General features: G+C 36.5%; 1 protein-coding gene across 1 annotated transcript in view; it reads left to right on the forward strand.

Annotated features, from left to right (window-relative positions):
• WDHD1 (WD repeat and HMG-box DNA binding protein 1) overlaps positions 1-14570 on the forward strand; it is a 57533-nt gene that overhangs the window by 12097 nt on the left and 30866 nt on the right. The window contains exons 4-11 of the mRNA XM_081104868.1: positions 222-373; positions 1018-1129; positions 1302-1352; positions 2441-2536; positions 6046-6138; positions 9257-9363; positions 10570-10711; positions 13675-13882. Of these exons, the coding sequence (XP_080960994.1) occupies positions 222-373; positions 1018-1129; positions 1302-1352; positions 2441-2536; positions 6046-6138; positions 9257-9363; positions 10570-10711; positions 13675-13882 (961 nt within the window). The remainder of the gene's footprint in view (positions 1-221; positions 374-1017; positions 1130-1301; positions 1353-2440; positions 2537-6045; positions 6139-9256; positions 9364-10569; positions 10712-13674; positions 13883-14570) is intronic.

Here is a 14570-nt window from a genome sequence, read left to right on the forward strand (position 1 = left end):
AATGTTTGACTGGTGAAGTTTTCTAAAGGCAGCAAATAAATTTTTCTTGCTAATATACATTTCAGGAAAATTGTACACTGATAATTTTTTTTGACATGTGCTATATTTATAAGGTTTTTTGGTTTTGGTTGGTTTTATTTATTTTTTTAATATTTAAGTATGGAGAGATTCCCAATCAATTTGGATTTGTCTTGCCAATATTTCTTATATTTTTCTTTTAGAGTGGAAAATTGGTCACTGCAGTATCTAACAATACTATTCAAGTCCATACATTTCCCGAAGGAGTTCCAGATGGTATATTGACTCGCTTCACCACAAATGCAAATCATGTGGTCTTTAATAGTGATGGTACACAAATCGCTGCTGGATCTGGGTAAGACTTTGATATCAGAAAAGGAAATAATTCTGTTAAAACAGAATTGCCTCCTTCATTGCTTTCAGGGTAACATTTTCATGACTCTTTGTTCACTTAATTTTTGTATTAAAGTCTTTAGTAAAGGTTTTTGAGGGCAAACTTGTGCTTATGAATTGAAATATGTATATTGCTTTGCAGACAGTCTATTTGGTAAATGATGAAAAAGATTGGTAAAAGATGATAATTTGATAGAAGATTTTAAAAATTATTTCAGGTAGAACTGGGCCTGTACAGTCAGGATTTTTGTGGTTTCCCTTGAGGTTTATTTGTCATAGTAAAAATATGTAATTGGTGAGTTGCCAAGGTGGAGTAAAAGGTACAGCTCTTTTAAAAATGGTTGTGACTGTAATTAATTAGCAAATAATAGAAATCTAAAATGTAATTATGGAAGCCACTTATGAAGTATTTTAACATAATGGGAAATCTGGACTTGTGTTTTTAGCATCTTTATAGAGCAAAACTAAAAGGTCAGTCATTAAATCTGACAAGTTGCTTTAAAGAATTATGAAATTTCTTGTGATTTTGAAATATTTGGGTCATAGCTTTTAGGAGAGTCTTTTGTATTAGCATTTATTCATGTACTTTACTTTTATTGTTCATAGTGACTTTCTAGTCAAAGTTGTAGATGTGATGGATTGCAGCCAGCAGAAAACATTTCGAGGACATGAAGCCCCTGTTTTAAGTCTTTCCTTTGATCCTAAGGATGTCTTTCTGGTAATAATTTTCCTTCTCTCTTTTTGCATTTTTCTTTATTATGTTTAAAGTTGTAAGAGAATTAGAAATTTTCACCCAGTTGATAAAAGCCACTTTGATATATTAATTGAACCAGTTTCCATATACTATTATGGCTGTAACTACAGAAAAATCCATTGTTTTTTTCCTGCAGGCATCAGCTAGTTGTGATGGATCTGTCAGAGTGTGGCAGATTTCAGATCAGGTAAACTCATCAATTTGAATTTAAAACTTTTGCCCATTTCTGTAATATATTGAGTGTTATATATTGTATTATTTGGTCAAATTAATAATACTTTTTCTTTATAGTTTGTTTCTTTTGAGTAGCATTAGTAACTGTTATTGTGATCAAATTCCATAATCTAATGCAGAAGATCTAATGTCGAAGACTAATTGCTTTTTTACTCAATTACAGGAAAATTTCATTTTTAGGTTTTATAAATAAGGGAAATTCAGTCATTATTAATTAATTACAAACTAACTGCCATCTGTTGGAATCTAGATATTGGGATACAAAAATAAAATAAAGCATGGGCCACACTTAGTTGGATTCACATAACAACTATTCTAACCCAACCTGATAAAATATTTTTTGTTGTTGTTGTTTTTTTTTTTTTTTTGCTTGTGTTTTTGTTTGTTTGTTTGTTCTTGACAAAAGTTCTAAAGGAGGTGTGAAGAAAGTGCTCTCCAGATTGGCAAAGGAGACAGTTTATTCTTCCTGATCTATGAAGTTTATTTTTGTAGACACTTTAAGATTTTAATGTAATAGGTGTGTGTTTTTTTTGCGTGTGTATATGTATGTTTGTTCAATGAGTATAGTTTACTTATTTTACATAGGAAATGTTTCTTTAATTTAATTACTTAAAACTTGAGCGCCGAAACCGGTTTGGCTCAGTGGATAGAGCGTCGGCCTGCGGACTGAAGAGTCCCAGGTTCGATTCCAGTCAGGGGCATGTACCTTGGTTGCAGGCACATCCCCAGCAGGGAGTGTGCAGGAGGCGGCTGATCGATGTTTCTCTCTCATCGATGTTTCTAACTATCTCTCTCCCTTCCTCTCTGTAAAAAGTTAATAAAATATATTTTAAAAAAAAAACTTGAGCACTTTACACCTCTGAAAGACTTAAAGTAATGTAGATAAATCAAACATTGTCATAATTAGATGAAAGTGAACTAACTTGCCTTTTTTTCTGAGCTACATATCAATTTGAAGAATCCACCTATTAAATATATTCAGTTCTGCATATCTTTTGGGGAGAATTTTTATAAAGGGAAGTATTTTTTTTTTTTAATTAGACATGTGCTATTAGTTGGCCACTGCTACAAAAGGTCAGTGATGTGATAAATGCAAAATCAATCTGCAGACTTGCTTGGCAGCCAAAAAGTGGGAAGGTAAGTGACTCTAATTTTCAACCTTTTAAAAAAGTATTTGTTTCAGTTCTTATCAAGTTTGAATGTGAAAATAGTTTTTAAATCGTAACTATTTTATTTGAATTATAAATTTTTGAGCCCCAGGCCATCTAATTAATATTGAAATGCTATGAGAAACATTTCAGCCTTTTAAAGAATCTTTTTAGAGACTACATTTTGCATGAATGAATTACTTCTGTATTCTTTCATCCATGTTTAATGGAAACAGTCTTGTTACGTCCACTCTTACCATCAGTATTTAACATTTTGAAGATGTACTAGCAGATAGTTAGACACTAGAAAGCTATGGGAGGGTTTGGGTGGAGGAAGGAGAGTGCTCATCTGCAAATGAAATGCTTGCATATAAGGAAATTCCAAGAAAATGAACTGGGAAAATTAAGGGAGCTGTGAGCAAAATTAATATTCAAAAACAGTAACAGCCTGGCCAGTGTGGCTCAGTGGTTGAGCATTGACCTATGAACCAAGAGGTCACTAGTTCAATACCTGGTCAGGGCACATGCCCGGGTTGAGGACTTGATCCCTAGTCGGGGGCGTGCAGAAGACAGCGATTGATGTCTCTCATCAATTTTTCTAGCTTTCTATCCCTCTCCCTTCCTCTCTCTCTAAAATCAATAAAAACATTTTTTAAAAAACACAAACCAATAACAATCCTATATATAAATAATAGCCATTTAGAAAATACAGTGGGCAAAAATAAAACACTTATTTTCAAAAAACTTTTGTATCAAAAAAGATAAAATAACTAGGTATAATTTTATAAGAAATATGATGAGCTATATAAAGAGAACTTTAACATACTAGCAAGAGGACTCAAAGAAGACTTGTTAAATAGAAAAATATATCCTACTCTTAGAAAGGAAATTTTTTATATAAATAAAGATTTAATTCTTCTCTAATTTATTCTATAGTTTGGACAACATTAAAATATAAAATATCAGTAAGATTTTTGGGGAAATCAGATAATGCTAATTCTAAAATTCAAATGGAAAACTAAAGTCTTGAAAAATGATGGAGTCTAACCCAGTCCTATATAACATATTATGATGCTATAGGAGTTAAAAGTTTGCTACTGGGACTCTCATAGCCAGTTAGCCTGGAGGTCAAATCACCCCCACTATTGCCGACAACAATCAAGGCTTAACCACAACAAGACTTCGCACAAAGACCACTAGGGGGTGCACCAAGAAAAGATAAAAAAAATGCGGAGACAAAGAAACAGGACACAAATGTCAGAAATGGAAGATATAGAGCTCAAAACCACACTTTTAAGGTCTCTCAAGAACTGTCTAGAAGCTGCCGATAAACTTAGTAAGGCCCTCGAAAAGACTGGTGAGACCGCCGATAAATGTAGTGAGATCCTCAAGAAATCTAATGAGACCCTCGATGTTATGATAAAGAACCAACTAGAAATTAAGCATACACTGACTGAAATAAAGAATATTGTACAGACACCCAACAGCAGACCAGAGGAGCGCAAGAATCAAGTCAAAGATTCGAAATGCAATGAAGCAAAAAACACCCAAATGGTAAAGCAAAATGAAAAAAGAATCCGAAAATACGAAGATAGTGTAAGGAGCCTCTGGGACAGCTTCAAGTGTACCAACATCAGAATTATAGGGGTGCCAGAAGATGAGAGAGAGCAAGATATTGAAAACCTATTTGAAGAAATAATGACAGAAAACTTCCCCCACCTGGTGAAAGAAATAGACTTACAGGTCCAGGAAGCGCAGAGAACCCCAAACAAAAGGAATCCAAAGAGGACCACACCAAGACACATCATAATTAAAATGCCAAGAGCAAAAGACAAAGAGAGAATCTTAAAAGCAGCAAGAGAAAAACAGTTACGTACAAGGGAGTACCCATACGACTGTCAGCTAATTTCTCAACAGAAACTTTGCAGGCCAGAAGGGAATTGCAAGAAATATTCAAAGTGATGAATACCAAGAACCTACAACCAAGATTACTTTATCCAGCAAAGCTATCATTCAGAATTGAAGATCAGATAAAGAGCTTCACAGATAAGGAAAAGCTAAAGGAGTTCATCACCACCAAACCAGTATTATATGAAATGCTGAAAGGTATCCTTTAAGAAGAGGAAGAAGAAGAAAAAGGTAAAGATACAAATTATGAACAACAAACATGCATCTATCAACAAGTGAATCTAAGAATCAAGTGAACAAATAATCTGGTGATCATAATAGAATCAGGGACATAGAAAGGGAATGGACTGACTATTCTTGGGGGGGAAAGGGGTGTGGGAGATGCAGGAAGAGACTGGACAAAAATCGTGCACCTATGGATGAGGACAGTGGGTGGGGAGTGAGGGCAGAGGGTGGGGCGGGAACTGGGAGGAGAGGAGTTATGGGGGGAAAAAGAGGAACAAATGTAATAATCTGAAGAATAAAGATTTAATTAAAAAAAAAAAAAGTTTGCTACTGAATGACTAGATAGATACCTGTAAACAGAGAAATGGATCCAATATGTATGGAAATTTAGTGTATGGTAAAGGTGGAGAAAATGAGATTTAGTAACTGTATTGGCAAAGGGCATAAATATCAGGAGGTGAGAACCATTGAGGATGACCGACCATCTTGGTGAATCTGCTTTATTCTGTCAACTTTCCTGTATGTGTGAAATATTTCAGAAAAGACGATTAATAAATTTAATAATATAAAAAGTAAATCTTTTTGTATGATAAAAAATATTTCAGAGCCAAAGGACAAATGACAAACTGGGAAGTTTGAAACAGTATGACAGAGAGCTAACTTCATTAATATATAAAGAGTTCTTATAAATCAATAGGATCCAAATAGAAGGATGTGGGAATACCTTCCTAGTTGCTAGATGGGATGCTGCCCAATTCATGAGATTTATGAATCACTTAATAAAGTTAATTAGGTCTTCAAAAAAAAGACAAGGACATGAGCGGATAGAGTATAGAAAAGGTATACAGATGGCTTTTAAAATGTGATAATATATGCAACCTTTCATACTAAAGAGTACAAAATGAAGCTATAGTGATAGTCTATTTTTCACGTATGATATAATCAAAGATCAAAAGTAACATGAAAAGAGTATACCATTTTAAATTTCTTCTACTAGTCTATTTCTTTGGAAGAATAAATAGGAAGATACATTTCCTTTTCTTAAGATTTTCAAGTATTCTGGCTCTATTTCTTTTCTTCTAATAAATGAGATGAATTTTTAGATCCAAAGGCCTTAGATACCTTAAAAAGTAGTATTAAAAACTTAGTAACAAGCATTCTGTTTTTCAGTGCAAGCAGTGGAGTGACTATCACCCATTCTTTGCTTATCAAAATTTTAAGTAATTTTCTGAGTTTTGTTAGTTGCCAGTTAAAATACAGATTTGCTCTTATGTTGTGTAAGCTTGGGATGAATTTTCTGCCTTTTTTCTCTTTCAGTTTAATTTAATGTAAACTTTTGTTTAATCAGTTTATCTTTTCTAATAGTTACTAGCAGTTCCTGTGGAAAAATCTGTTAAGCTGTATAGAAGAGAAACTTGGAATAATCAGTTTGATCTTTCAGATAATTTCATCTCTCAGGTAGGTTTTGTAAGTGACACTTTCAATAGGCTAAAGGGAATATTTAATGCATACTTTGCCTAAATACAGTTGCAGTTAAATATTGTTAGAAATGGAGAATTCCAGTCTGTTGTGTATGTGTCCATCTTCTTCCCCTTAGCCTTTCTTCATTTAGCCAATAACTAGACAGTTTTTCCTTGAGAAATTTGATAAGAAAATCTTTTAATTTTTAAGAAGTCAAATTTAACCCGAACATAGTATTAGAAGACGTTATTCTCATATTAGCAGTATTTGACCTTTATTTTTAAATGAGTTGTACTGAGACTTGTGATCATAGACTCTACAATTTTATTTTTTATTTATTTTTTTTAAATTAAATCTTTATTGTTCAGATTACTACAGTTGTCCCTCTTTCCCCCCCATAGCACCCCTCCACTCAGTTTCCACCTCACCCTCTTCCCTTACCACCCCCCCCCCACTTTCCTCATCCATAGGTGTACGATTTTTTTTCCAGTCTCTTCCTGCACCCCCCACACCCCTTTCCCCCTGAGAATTGTCAGTCCACTCCCTTTCTATGCTCCTGATTCTATTATATTCCCCAGTTTATTCCGTTCATCAGATTATTCACTTGTTGATAGATATGTATTTCTTGTTCATAATTTTTATCTTTACTTTTTTCTTCTTCTTCCTCTTCTTAAAGAGTACCCTTCAGCATTTCATATAATACTGGTTTAATGGTGATGAACTCCTTTAGCTTTTCCTTATCTGTGAAGCTCTTTATCTGACCTTCAATTCTGAATGATAGCTTTGCTGGGTAAAGTAATCTTAGTTGTAGGTTCTTGCTATTCATCACTTTGAATATTTCTTGCCACTCCCTTCTGGCCTACATAGTTTCTGTTGAGAAATCAGCTGACAGTCATATGGGTACTCCCTTGTAGGTAACTGTTTTTCTCTTGCTGCTTTTAAGATTCTCTCTTTGTCTTTTGCTCTTGGCATTTTAATTATGATGTGTCTTGGTGTGGTCCTCTTTGGATTCCTTTTGTTTGGGGTTCTCTGTGCTTCCTGGACTTGTAAGTCTATTTCTTTGACCAGGTGGGGGAAGTTTTCTGTCATTATTTCTTCAAATAGGTTTTCAATATCTTTCTCTCTTCTGACACCCCTATAATTTGGATGTTGGTACGCTTGAAGTTGTCCCAGAGGCTCCTTACACTATCTTCATATTTTTGGAATCTTTATTCTTTTTGCTTTTCTGGTTGGGTGTTTTTTGCTTCTTCGTATTTCAAATCTTTGACTTGATTCTTGGGATCCTCTAGTCTGCTGTTGGATCTCTGTATAATAGTCTTTATTTTACTCAGTGTATGCTTAATTTCTAGTTGGTCCTTTTTCATATCCTTGAGGGTCTCACTAGATTTATTGAGGGTCTCACTAAATTTATCAGCGGTTTCTAGAAAATTCTTGAAAAACCTTATAACCGTGGTTTTGAACTCTATATCCAGTAGTTTGCTTTCCTCCATTTCTGTCATTTTTGACCTGTTTCTTTGTATCTGCATTTTGGCTGCTTCCCTGTGTTGATTGAGTGGCTTTCTGTGCTAGGTGACCTATAGGGCCTAGTGGCTCAGCCTCCCCAATTACTTGAGGTAGACACTCTTGGTGCACCCCTTTGTGGGCTTTGTGCACAGTGTTGTTGTAGTTAAGCCTTGATTGTTGTAGGTATCACATGGAGGAATTGACCTCCAGGCCAATTGGCTGTGAGAATCAGCTGTGTCTGCAGTGGGAGAACTTCTGTGCTGGAGACACCCTTCTGGGACAAGACTTGCTTCAGTGGGGCTTTGGTGCTCTGAGTCTGCCCTTTGAGTGTGTCCCTTATGGATCTGAGGAGTTGTAATCTGGATGGTCCCACTCTGACCACTGGGTACACTGGCTCTTGCATCTCTAAGGAGGTGCTAATTTAGCCTCTGCCTGAGGCTACCCAGCAGGAGCTATGGAGAGATCTGCAGATTCCTCTTCTTTGTTTGGGGTTTGGAGGTGCCCAGATGAGGCCCAGCTGTGAAGCAGTGCAAGCTGCTTTGGGACCTTGGGCCTTCTTTTGCATGTTCTGGGTTCTCTGACCCAGCTGCAGTTTGTTAGTTAATTTTAGATTGCAAAGGGTCAGGCCACTCATATGCAAAATCCTCTGTGCACAGCTTGGGTGGGGCAGGGTCTCAGGGAATCAACAGGGTGGAGCAAACAGATATGGCTGATCCTCAGCCCTGCCCTAAGAGGCCCTGGGACTCAGTGTCCTGCGTTAATCGCTGCAAGCACCTCTGAGAGAAAGCTGCCCTTGAGTTCCGCCTGATGCCAGACAGTCCAGTTTCTCCCCGTATGAGTCTGGGTCCCCAGAGACTCGCCCGGAACTGGAGTTCAGTGCAGTTGGGAGCCTGTGTCTCCCTCTTGATTGAAAAAGACAGCCGCGTCCTCAGTTGCCAGCCCTTTCCACGTGCGGCCCTCTGTACCTCTGCACTTTACTTCTGTACCTCCTCTGAGTCTCAGTGTGCTTTTCTGTTTCCTTCTAGTTGTAGAATTTCCACTCAGCCAGCCTTCCTGTAATTCTGGATGATGTCCGTTTTGTCTTTTAGTTGTATTTTTGAAGTGGTTGTGCGAGGCAGCAATTCAGATGTTTACCTATGCTGCCATCTTGGTTTCTCCTGACTCTACAATTTTAGAGCAGGAAAAGTTTTTGGTCTGTATTCTCTCTCTCTCTCTCACTCTCTCACACACCCATTTTGCAGTTAAGGGAACAGAGGCCCAGCAGTTGAGCAATGGCTTACTAAGGTTCACTTCACTTACTACTTCTCTTTATCTTGATAGTGACTGCTAACAGGAAACCTTGTGTTATCTCTCTTTCCAGAATAATAACATTTTTCTAGATTTTGTTTTTAAAATTGTGCCAGTATAATTTTCTCATGATAAATTAATAGCTGCTTATAATAGTTGAAATTGAAACTTACTGAAAAAGAAAGAAGTAAGCAAGCTTTGTCTTCAGACGTAATTAGAAGTTACCTGGAATATATTGAATAAGGTTTATAAAAATTAGAATTTTGTAAGGTAAGTATTTAGTTTCAAATTATACAAAATTGTCATTTATTGTTTTTCTTTATAGACCCTCAATGTAGTAACCTGGTCTCCTTGTGGGCAATATTTAGCTGCAGGGAGTATTAATGGTTCAATTATAGTTTGGAATGTGGAAACCAAAGATTGCATGGAAAGGTATGATTCAATGTATCTTTTTTCTCTTTCTTGCTTATTTTAATTAGACTTTTGTTTGTCTTATGAAACGTTTCAAATTTGTAATTATTAGATTGTCAAAATGCAAACAAAAACCTACTAGTACGTCAAAGGTCATTTAACCTTTTTATTTATTGACTAGAGGCCCGGTGCACGAAATTCGTGCACTCGGTGGGGGAGGAGTGGTTCCCTCAGCTCAGCCTGCGCCCTCTCATAGTCCGGGAGCCCCGCGATCGGTTGCTCCACAGAGGCAGGTCCCACCCACCTGCTGCAGTGCCACCGGCCAGGTAGCCTGGGTCTCCCTCTGCAGGGTGATCCATCGCGGGACTCCATGATGGATCACCCCAAAAAGGTAGGCCCTGCCCACCCGGCTGGGGCTCCACGATGGATTGCCCCAAAGAGGTAGGCCCCGTCCACCTGGCTGGGGCGCCACGATGGATTGCCCCCGCAGAGGGAGGCCCAGGCTACCTGCTGGAGCGTTGCCGTGGGGTAGCCTGATCCTCCCTCTGCGGGGGCAATCCATCGTGGATTGGGCCTCCCTCTTTGAGGCGATCATGGAGTCCGCCAATTGATTGCCCTGCTGGCCGGAGGCCTGGGCCTCCTCTACGGGGCCATCATGGGGCGATGGCCGGGCTCCCGACCAATCGCATCACACCTGCCTTGGCTGGCCTGGGGCCAGTGGGTGTCATAGCATGGTTGTCCGGCGGTCGTTCCGTTGTTCGGCTGTCTGGTCGATTTTCATATTACACTTTTTTTATTATTTATTGATTGTTTTGGCCCTGGCTGAGTATCTCAGTTGGTTAGTATCATCATGATACCCCAAGATTGTGGTTGTGTTCTCTAATCAGAATACATACAAGAATCAACCAGTGAATGCAAAAATAAGTGGAACAACAAATTGATGTTTCTCTCTAAAGTCAAAAAATATTTATTGATTGTTTTATTTGACCATTTTATTTTTTAAATATCATTTTTAAATTACAGTTGTCATTCAATATTATTTTATATTAGCTTTAGGTTTATAGCATAGTTTTAAGACAATTGTAATTTACAAACTGATTCCCCCGATAATTCAGCATCATATATAATTACTACCATTTAACCTTTTCTAACTAAAATTTACCTGTAGAAATGTATAGTTTATATTTTTCTTGACAGTGCCTTAAGAATTTACTTTTTAATTTTTAGGGTGAAACATGATAAAGGTTATGCAATTTGTGGCCTGGCCTGGCATCCTACTTGTGGTCAAATAGCTTATACTGATGCAGAAGGAAATCTAGGGCTCCTGGAGAATGTTTGTAACTCCAATGGAAAGATATCAAGCAGTAAGGTAATAAGTAATATGGGAGAACAGTTTCTTCAATGTCTTTCTGTGGTTATATAGATTTGGAAAGCATCACAAACTACATTACTTTCTTGGAAAATTACGTAACTATATTGGATACTCGGTAATGATTCTGTTACAAAGAAAACTGTTTAAACTTGTTTAACCTAATGTTTTCCAAATATATTTTACTAAGAAGCTGTTTTTTCCTCCATATAGTGCCTATTAATATCCCTTGACTTTCTAAGAAACACCTTTGTGAAATACTGTTTTCCTATCTAGGTATTTTCAGGATTGTTAGTTAAGTACTTTCCTGCTAAAAATTGTAAGTCATCTTCTGAGCCTTCAGTGTGTTATAATGTTTTTGCTAATGGAGCGTCTTTATCTTCAATTTGTAAAAAATGCATTATCTTTGAAGCACAATAAAATGAGGTATGCTTGTAAATGTTTCATAGGTAAAAATTAGGTTAATAATTGTAACTTAGTTTTAGCCTATAAACTTTTTCTGCTCTGAATTAGCCTTAAATTTTAGAGTTCCCCATATATCTCTTATGCTTAGCCATGCAGTCCTTTTGAAGGCTTGCTTTAAACAGTCCATCTTGAAAAATAAATAAATAAAAGAGAGAAAGGAAAAAGCAAGTCAGTCCACCTTGTTTTATACTTTCTTCCTTTTGTTCATTATTCTCCCTGCCTGGCAGATACACCCATTCATATTTCAAGTCTTGGTCTTCCAGTTGAAGATTGTAGACTTTATACATACACTTATTTCTGCTCTGATACCTGATACCTCAAACCCCCATTAAAACTATACTAAAGGAATTTTTAAAAATGCACAATCCATAAGGTTAAGGAAGACAGTTGAAGTGAAGATGGTAACTATTTTGGAAGCTGGAAAATAGAAGCATGATTGGAGACTACCTTTACCTTTTCAAAAAGTTGAATTGTAAGATGTCAGTTGAGGAAAACAGGTCTAGTTCAGCTTGCCTAGATGACTCCTCAAAGACTGAGAATTTTATAGCACTAGGTACTTCTAAAAGTAGGGCTGAAAACAAGCAAGTAGATTTCTCCAGTCTCAATATCAGTGTGCACAGCCTGGATAATTCCCCTCCCTCTCCCCCATACACATTCTGGTAGAATGCCAGAGATTTATTCTTTAGTAAAGGTAAAAATAGAGAAAGTCACCCTGACTGGGTAGCACAGTTTGTTAGAACATCATCCCAATATGCCAAGGTTATGGGTTCGATCCCCAGTCAGGGTACATATAAGAATCAACCAATGAATGCATAAATAAGTGGAACAACAAATTGATGCCTCTCTCTCAAGTCCTATATAATAAAAGGCTAATATGCAAATTGTCCCCTCAACCAGGAGTTTGACCAGGAGGCGGGACTGGCCAGCCAACCTCCCATGTACCCTCCCCCTGGCTGGCCTGGCCCAATTAGGGCAGGCCTGCCGGACCCCACCCATGCACGAATTTGTGCACTGGGCCTCTAGTTAATAATAATAATGATAATAATAATAATAAAAAGATTACTGATCTTATCTTTTTTAAAAAAAGAGAAAAGGTCTTTGGTCTAGGCATACTTACCAGTTTCGTGACATTAGATAAAGGGGGAATATTGTACTGAAAGGGATTAAGTAAAAGTGTATATGCTGAAATGTTGAAGTTCCCAGTTCACTTTTATACGTGGGTCCCAGAGCAATGTCAGCCAGTCTTATGCTTTTTAGGCAGGAGGTTTGGAATCTTAGGAAAATTTGTTCAAGAAAAAACCTAAAGAAAGAGAAGGTTCTTAACTCCAGGAAAAACAAAATGCTGTAAAAGAAAGGAAACAGGATCACAATATATTACATCTGTAAAATGAGAATAGGAGTAATACCAGCATCTAAAGCAGTGGTTCTCAACCTGTGGGTCGCGACCCCTTTGAGGGTCGAGTGACCCTTTCACAGGGGTCATCTAAGACCATCGGAAAACACATATATAATTACATATTGTTTTTGTGATTAATCACTATGCTTTAATTATGTTCAATTTGTAACAATGAAATTGGGGGTCACCACAACATGAGGAACTGTATTCAAGGGTCGCGGCATTAGGAAGCTTGAGAACCACTGTTATAGATCGATGTTCAACCAGAGCCACACAATCTGGGCCAGAATTTTAAACCAAACTATACGTCTCCATTGGCTTAACATTTCATTCACCCTATAGGAATAATTTGTGCTCTCTACAATGTACCTGCTTACTATTTCACTTTTTGTTTTTTACTTAAAAAAATTATTGATGTGAGCGAGAGAGACATCAATTTGTTGTTTCACTTATTTATGCATTTATTGGTTGATACTTGTATGTGCCCTCACTGGAGATGGAACAGGCAACCTTGGTGCATTGGCTTGATGCTCCAGCCAACTGAGCTACCCCACCAGGGCCACTATTTCACTTTTAAAGTGATCTCAAAAACTGTTTACATTCAGTACATGGTATGTTCGTATTCCTAGGAATCAATGATGAACTCTGTTGAATTTCTTGGCTTCCTTTGTTTTTCTATTTGTTCTATTTTGTTTACTTCTATATGCATCAAAAACCAAATAAACAAAACAAAACTAGCCTTAACTGAGGTAATTTAGAGTAAATATATCTTACCTAAGTAAATGAAAGAATGTCATAATTAGGGACTTGTAGGTGACTTCTTTTCTAGGGAATAACTTTTGGGGAATAAAACTTGCCTGGTATTTGGGTATATGCACACTCTATTCCACACTCCTGGCCCATTCATAGACTACAAGGCATTTAAGATAAGGACTAAGTCTTATATAAATGTAATCCTCATACATACACTTACTAATTAATTATTCTACCAGGGCATTGCTTAATAGAGTTTATAGATGCATATTAAAAGATTGCCTTTTGAGTAATTGAGCTTATCAAAATAGTTCACTAATATTTTCTAATTTGTATTCATTTGTTCAAGGTATCTAGCAGAGTGGAAAAAGATTACAATGATCTTTTTGATGGAGATGATACAAGTAATGCTAGTGATTTTTTAAATGACAATACGGTTGAGACCCCCTCTTTTTCAAAAGGGATTATAAATGATGATGAGGATGATGACATCATGCTGGCTTCTGGTCGTCCTAGACAGCGAAGTCATTTCCTAGAAGATGATGAAAACTCAGTTGGTATGAATTGACTTGTGGATGTGATGATCTATCCTGCTGATCTGAATTTTTATTAAAACTTTTATTTAAAGTCAATAAGCTAAGTTTTTGCCTTAGCAAATTAGAAAGAGAAAAGGAAATTAACCCCAAGCAAGCAAAAGAAAGGAAATAATAAAAAGCAGAATTCAGTGAAATTGTCAATAATAAACTATTTAAAAAGTCAATTAAGTGAAAAAGCTATTTCATTGAAAAGATCAATAAAACTGATAACTTTCTTTCCTGACTGATCAAGAAAGAAAGAGAAAACACAAATTACTGATATAAGTGCTGAAAAAGGGTTCATCACCATAGATCCTATAGATCTACACTATCCAAAAGGTAACCACTAGCCACATGTGGTTATTGAGCACTTGAAATGTGGCTAGTTTAAATTAAAAGATGATGTTAACTGTATAAGGCAACCAAATTTTCAAGAATAGTATGAAAAAAGAACAAAATATCTTAATCATTTTTTACATTAGTACATGCTAAAATTATATTTTAGATGCAACATATTATTAAAATTATCCATGTTTTTAATTTTTAAAGTATGGATACTAGAAAATTTAAAATTACGTATGTAGCTCACAGAATATAATAAGGATAATAGAATATTACTAGCAACTTTGCGCCCATAAATTCAACAAGTTAGATGAAGTGGACAAATTCT

This window comes from Myotis nattereri, assembly GCF_964212035.1.
Source record: "Myotis nattereri genome assembly, chromosome: 1".
Taxonomy (NCBI): Eukaryota; Metazoa; Chordata; class Mammalia; order Chiroptera; family Vespertilionidae; genus Myotis; species Myotis nattereri.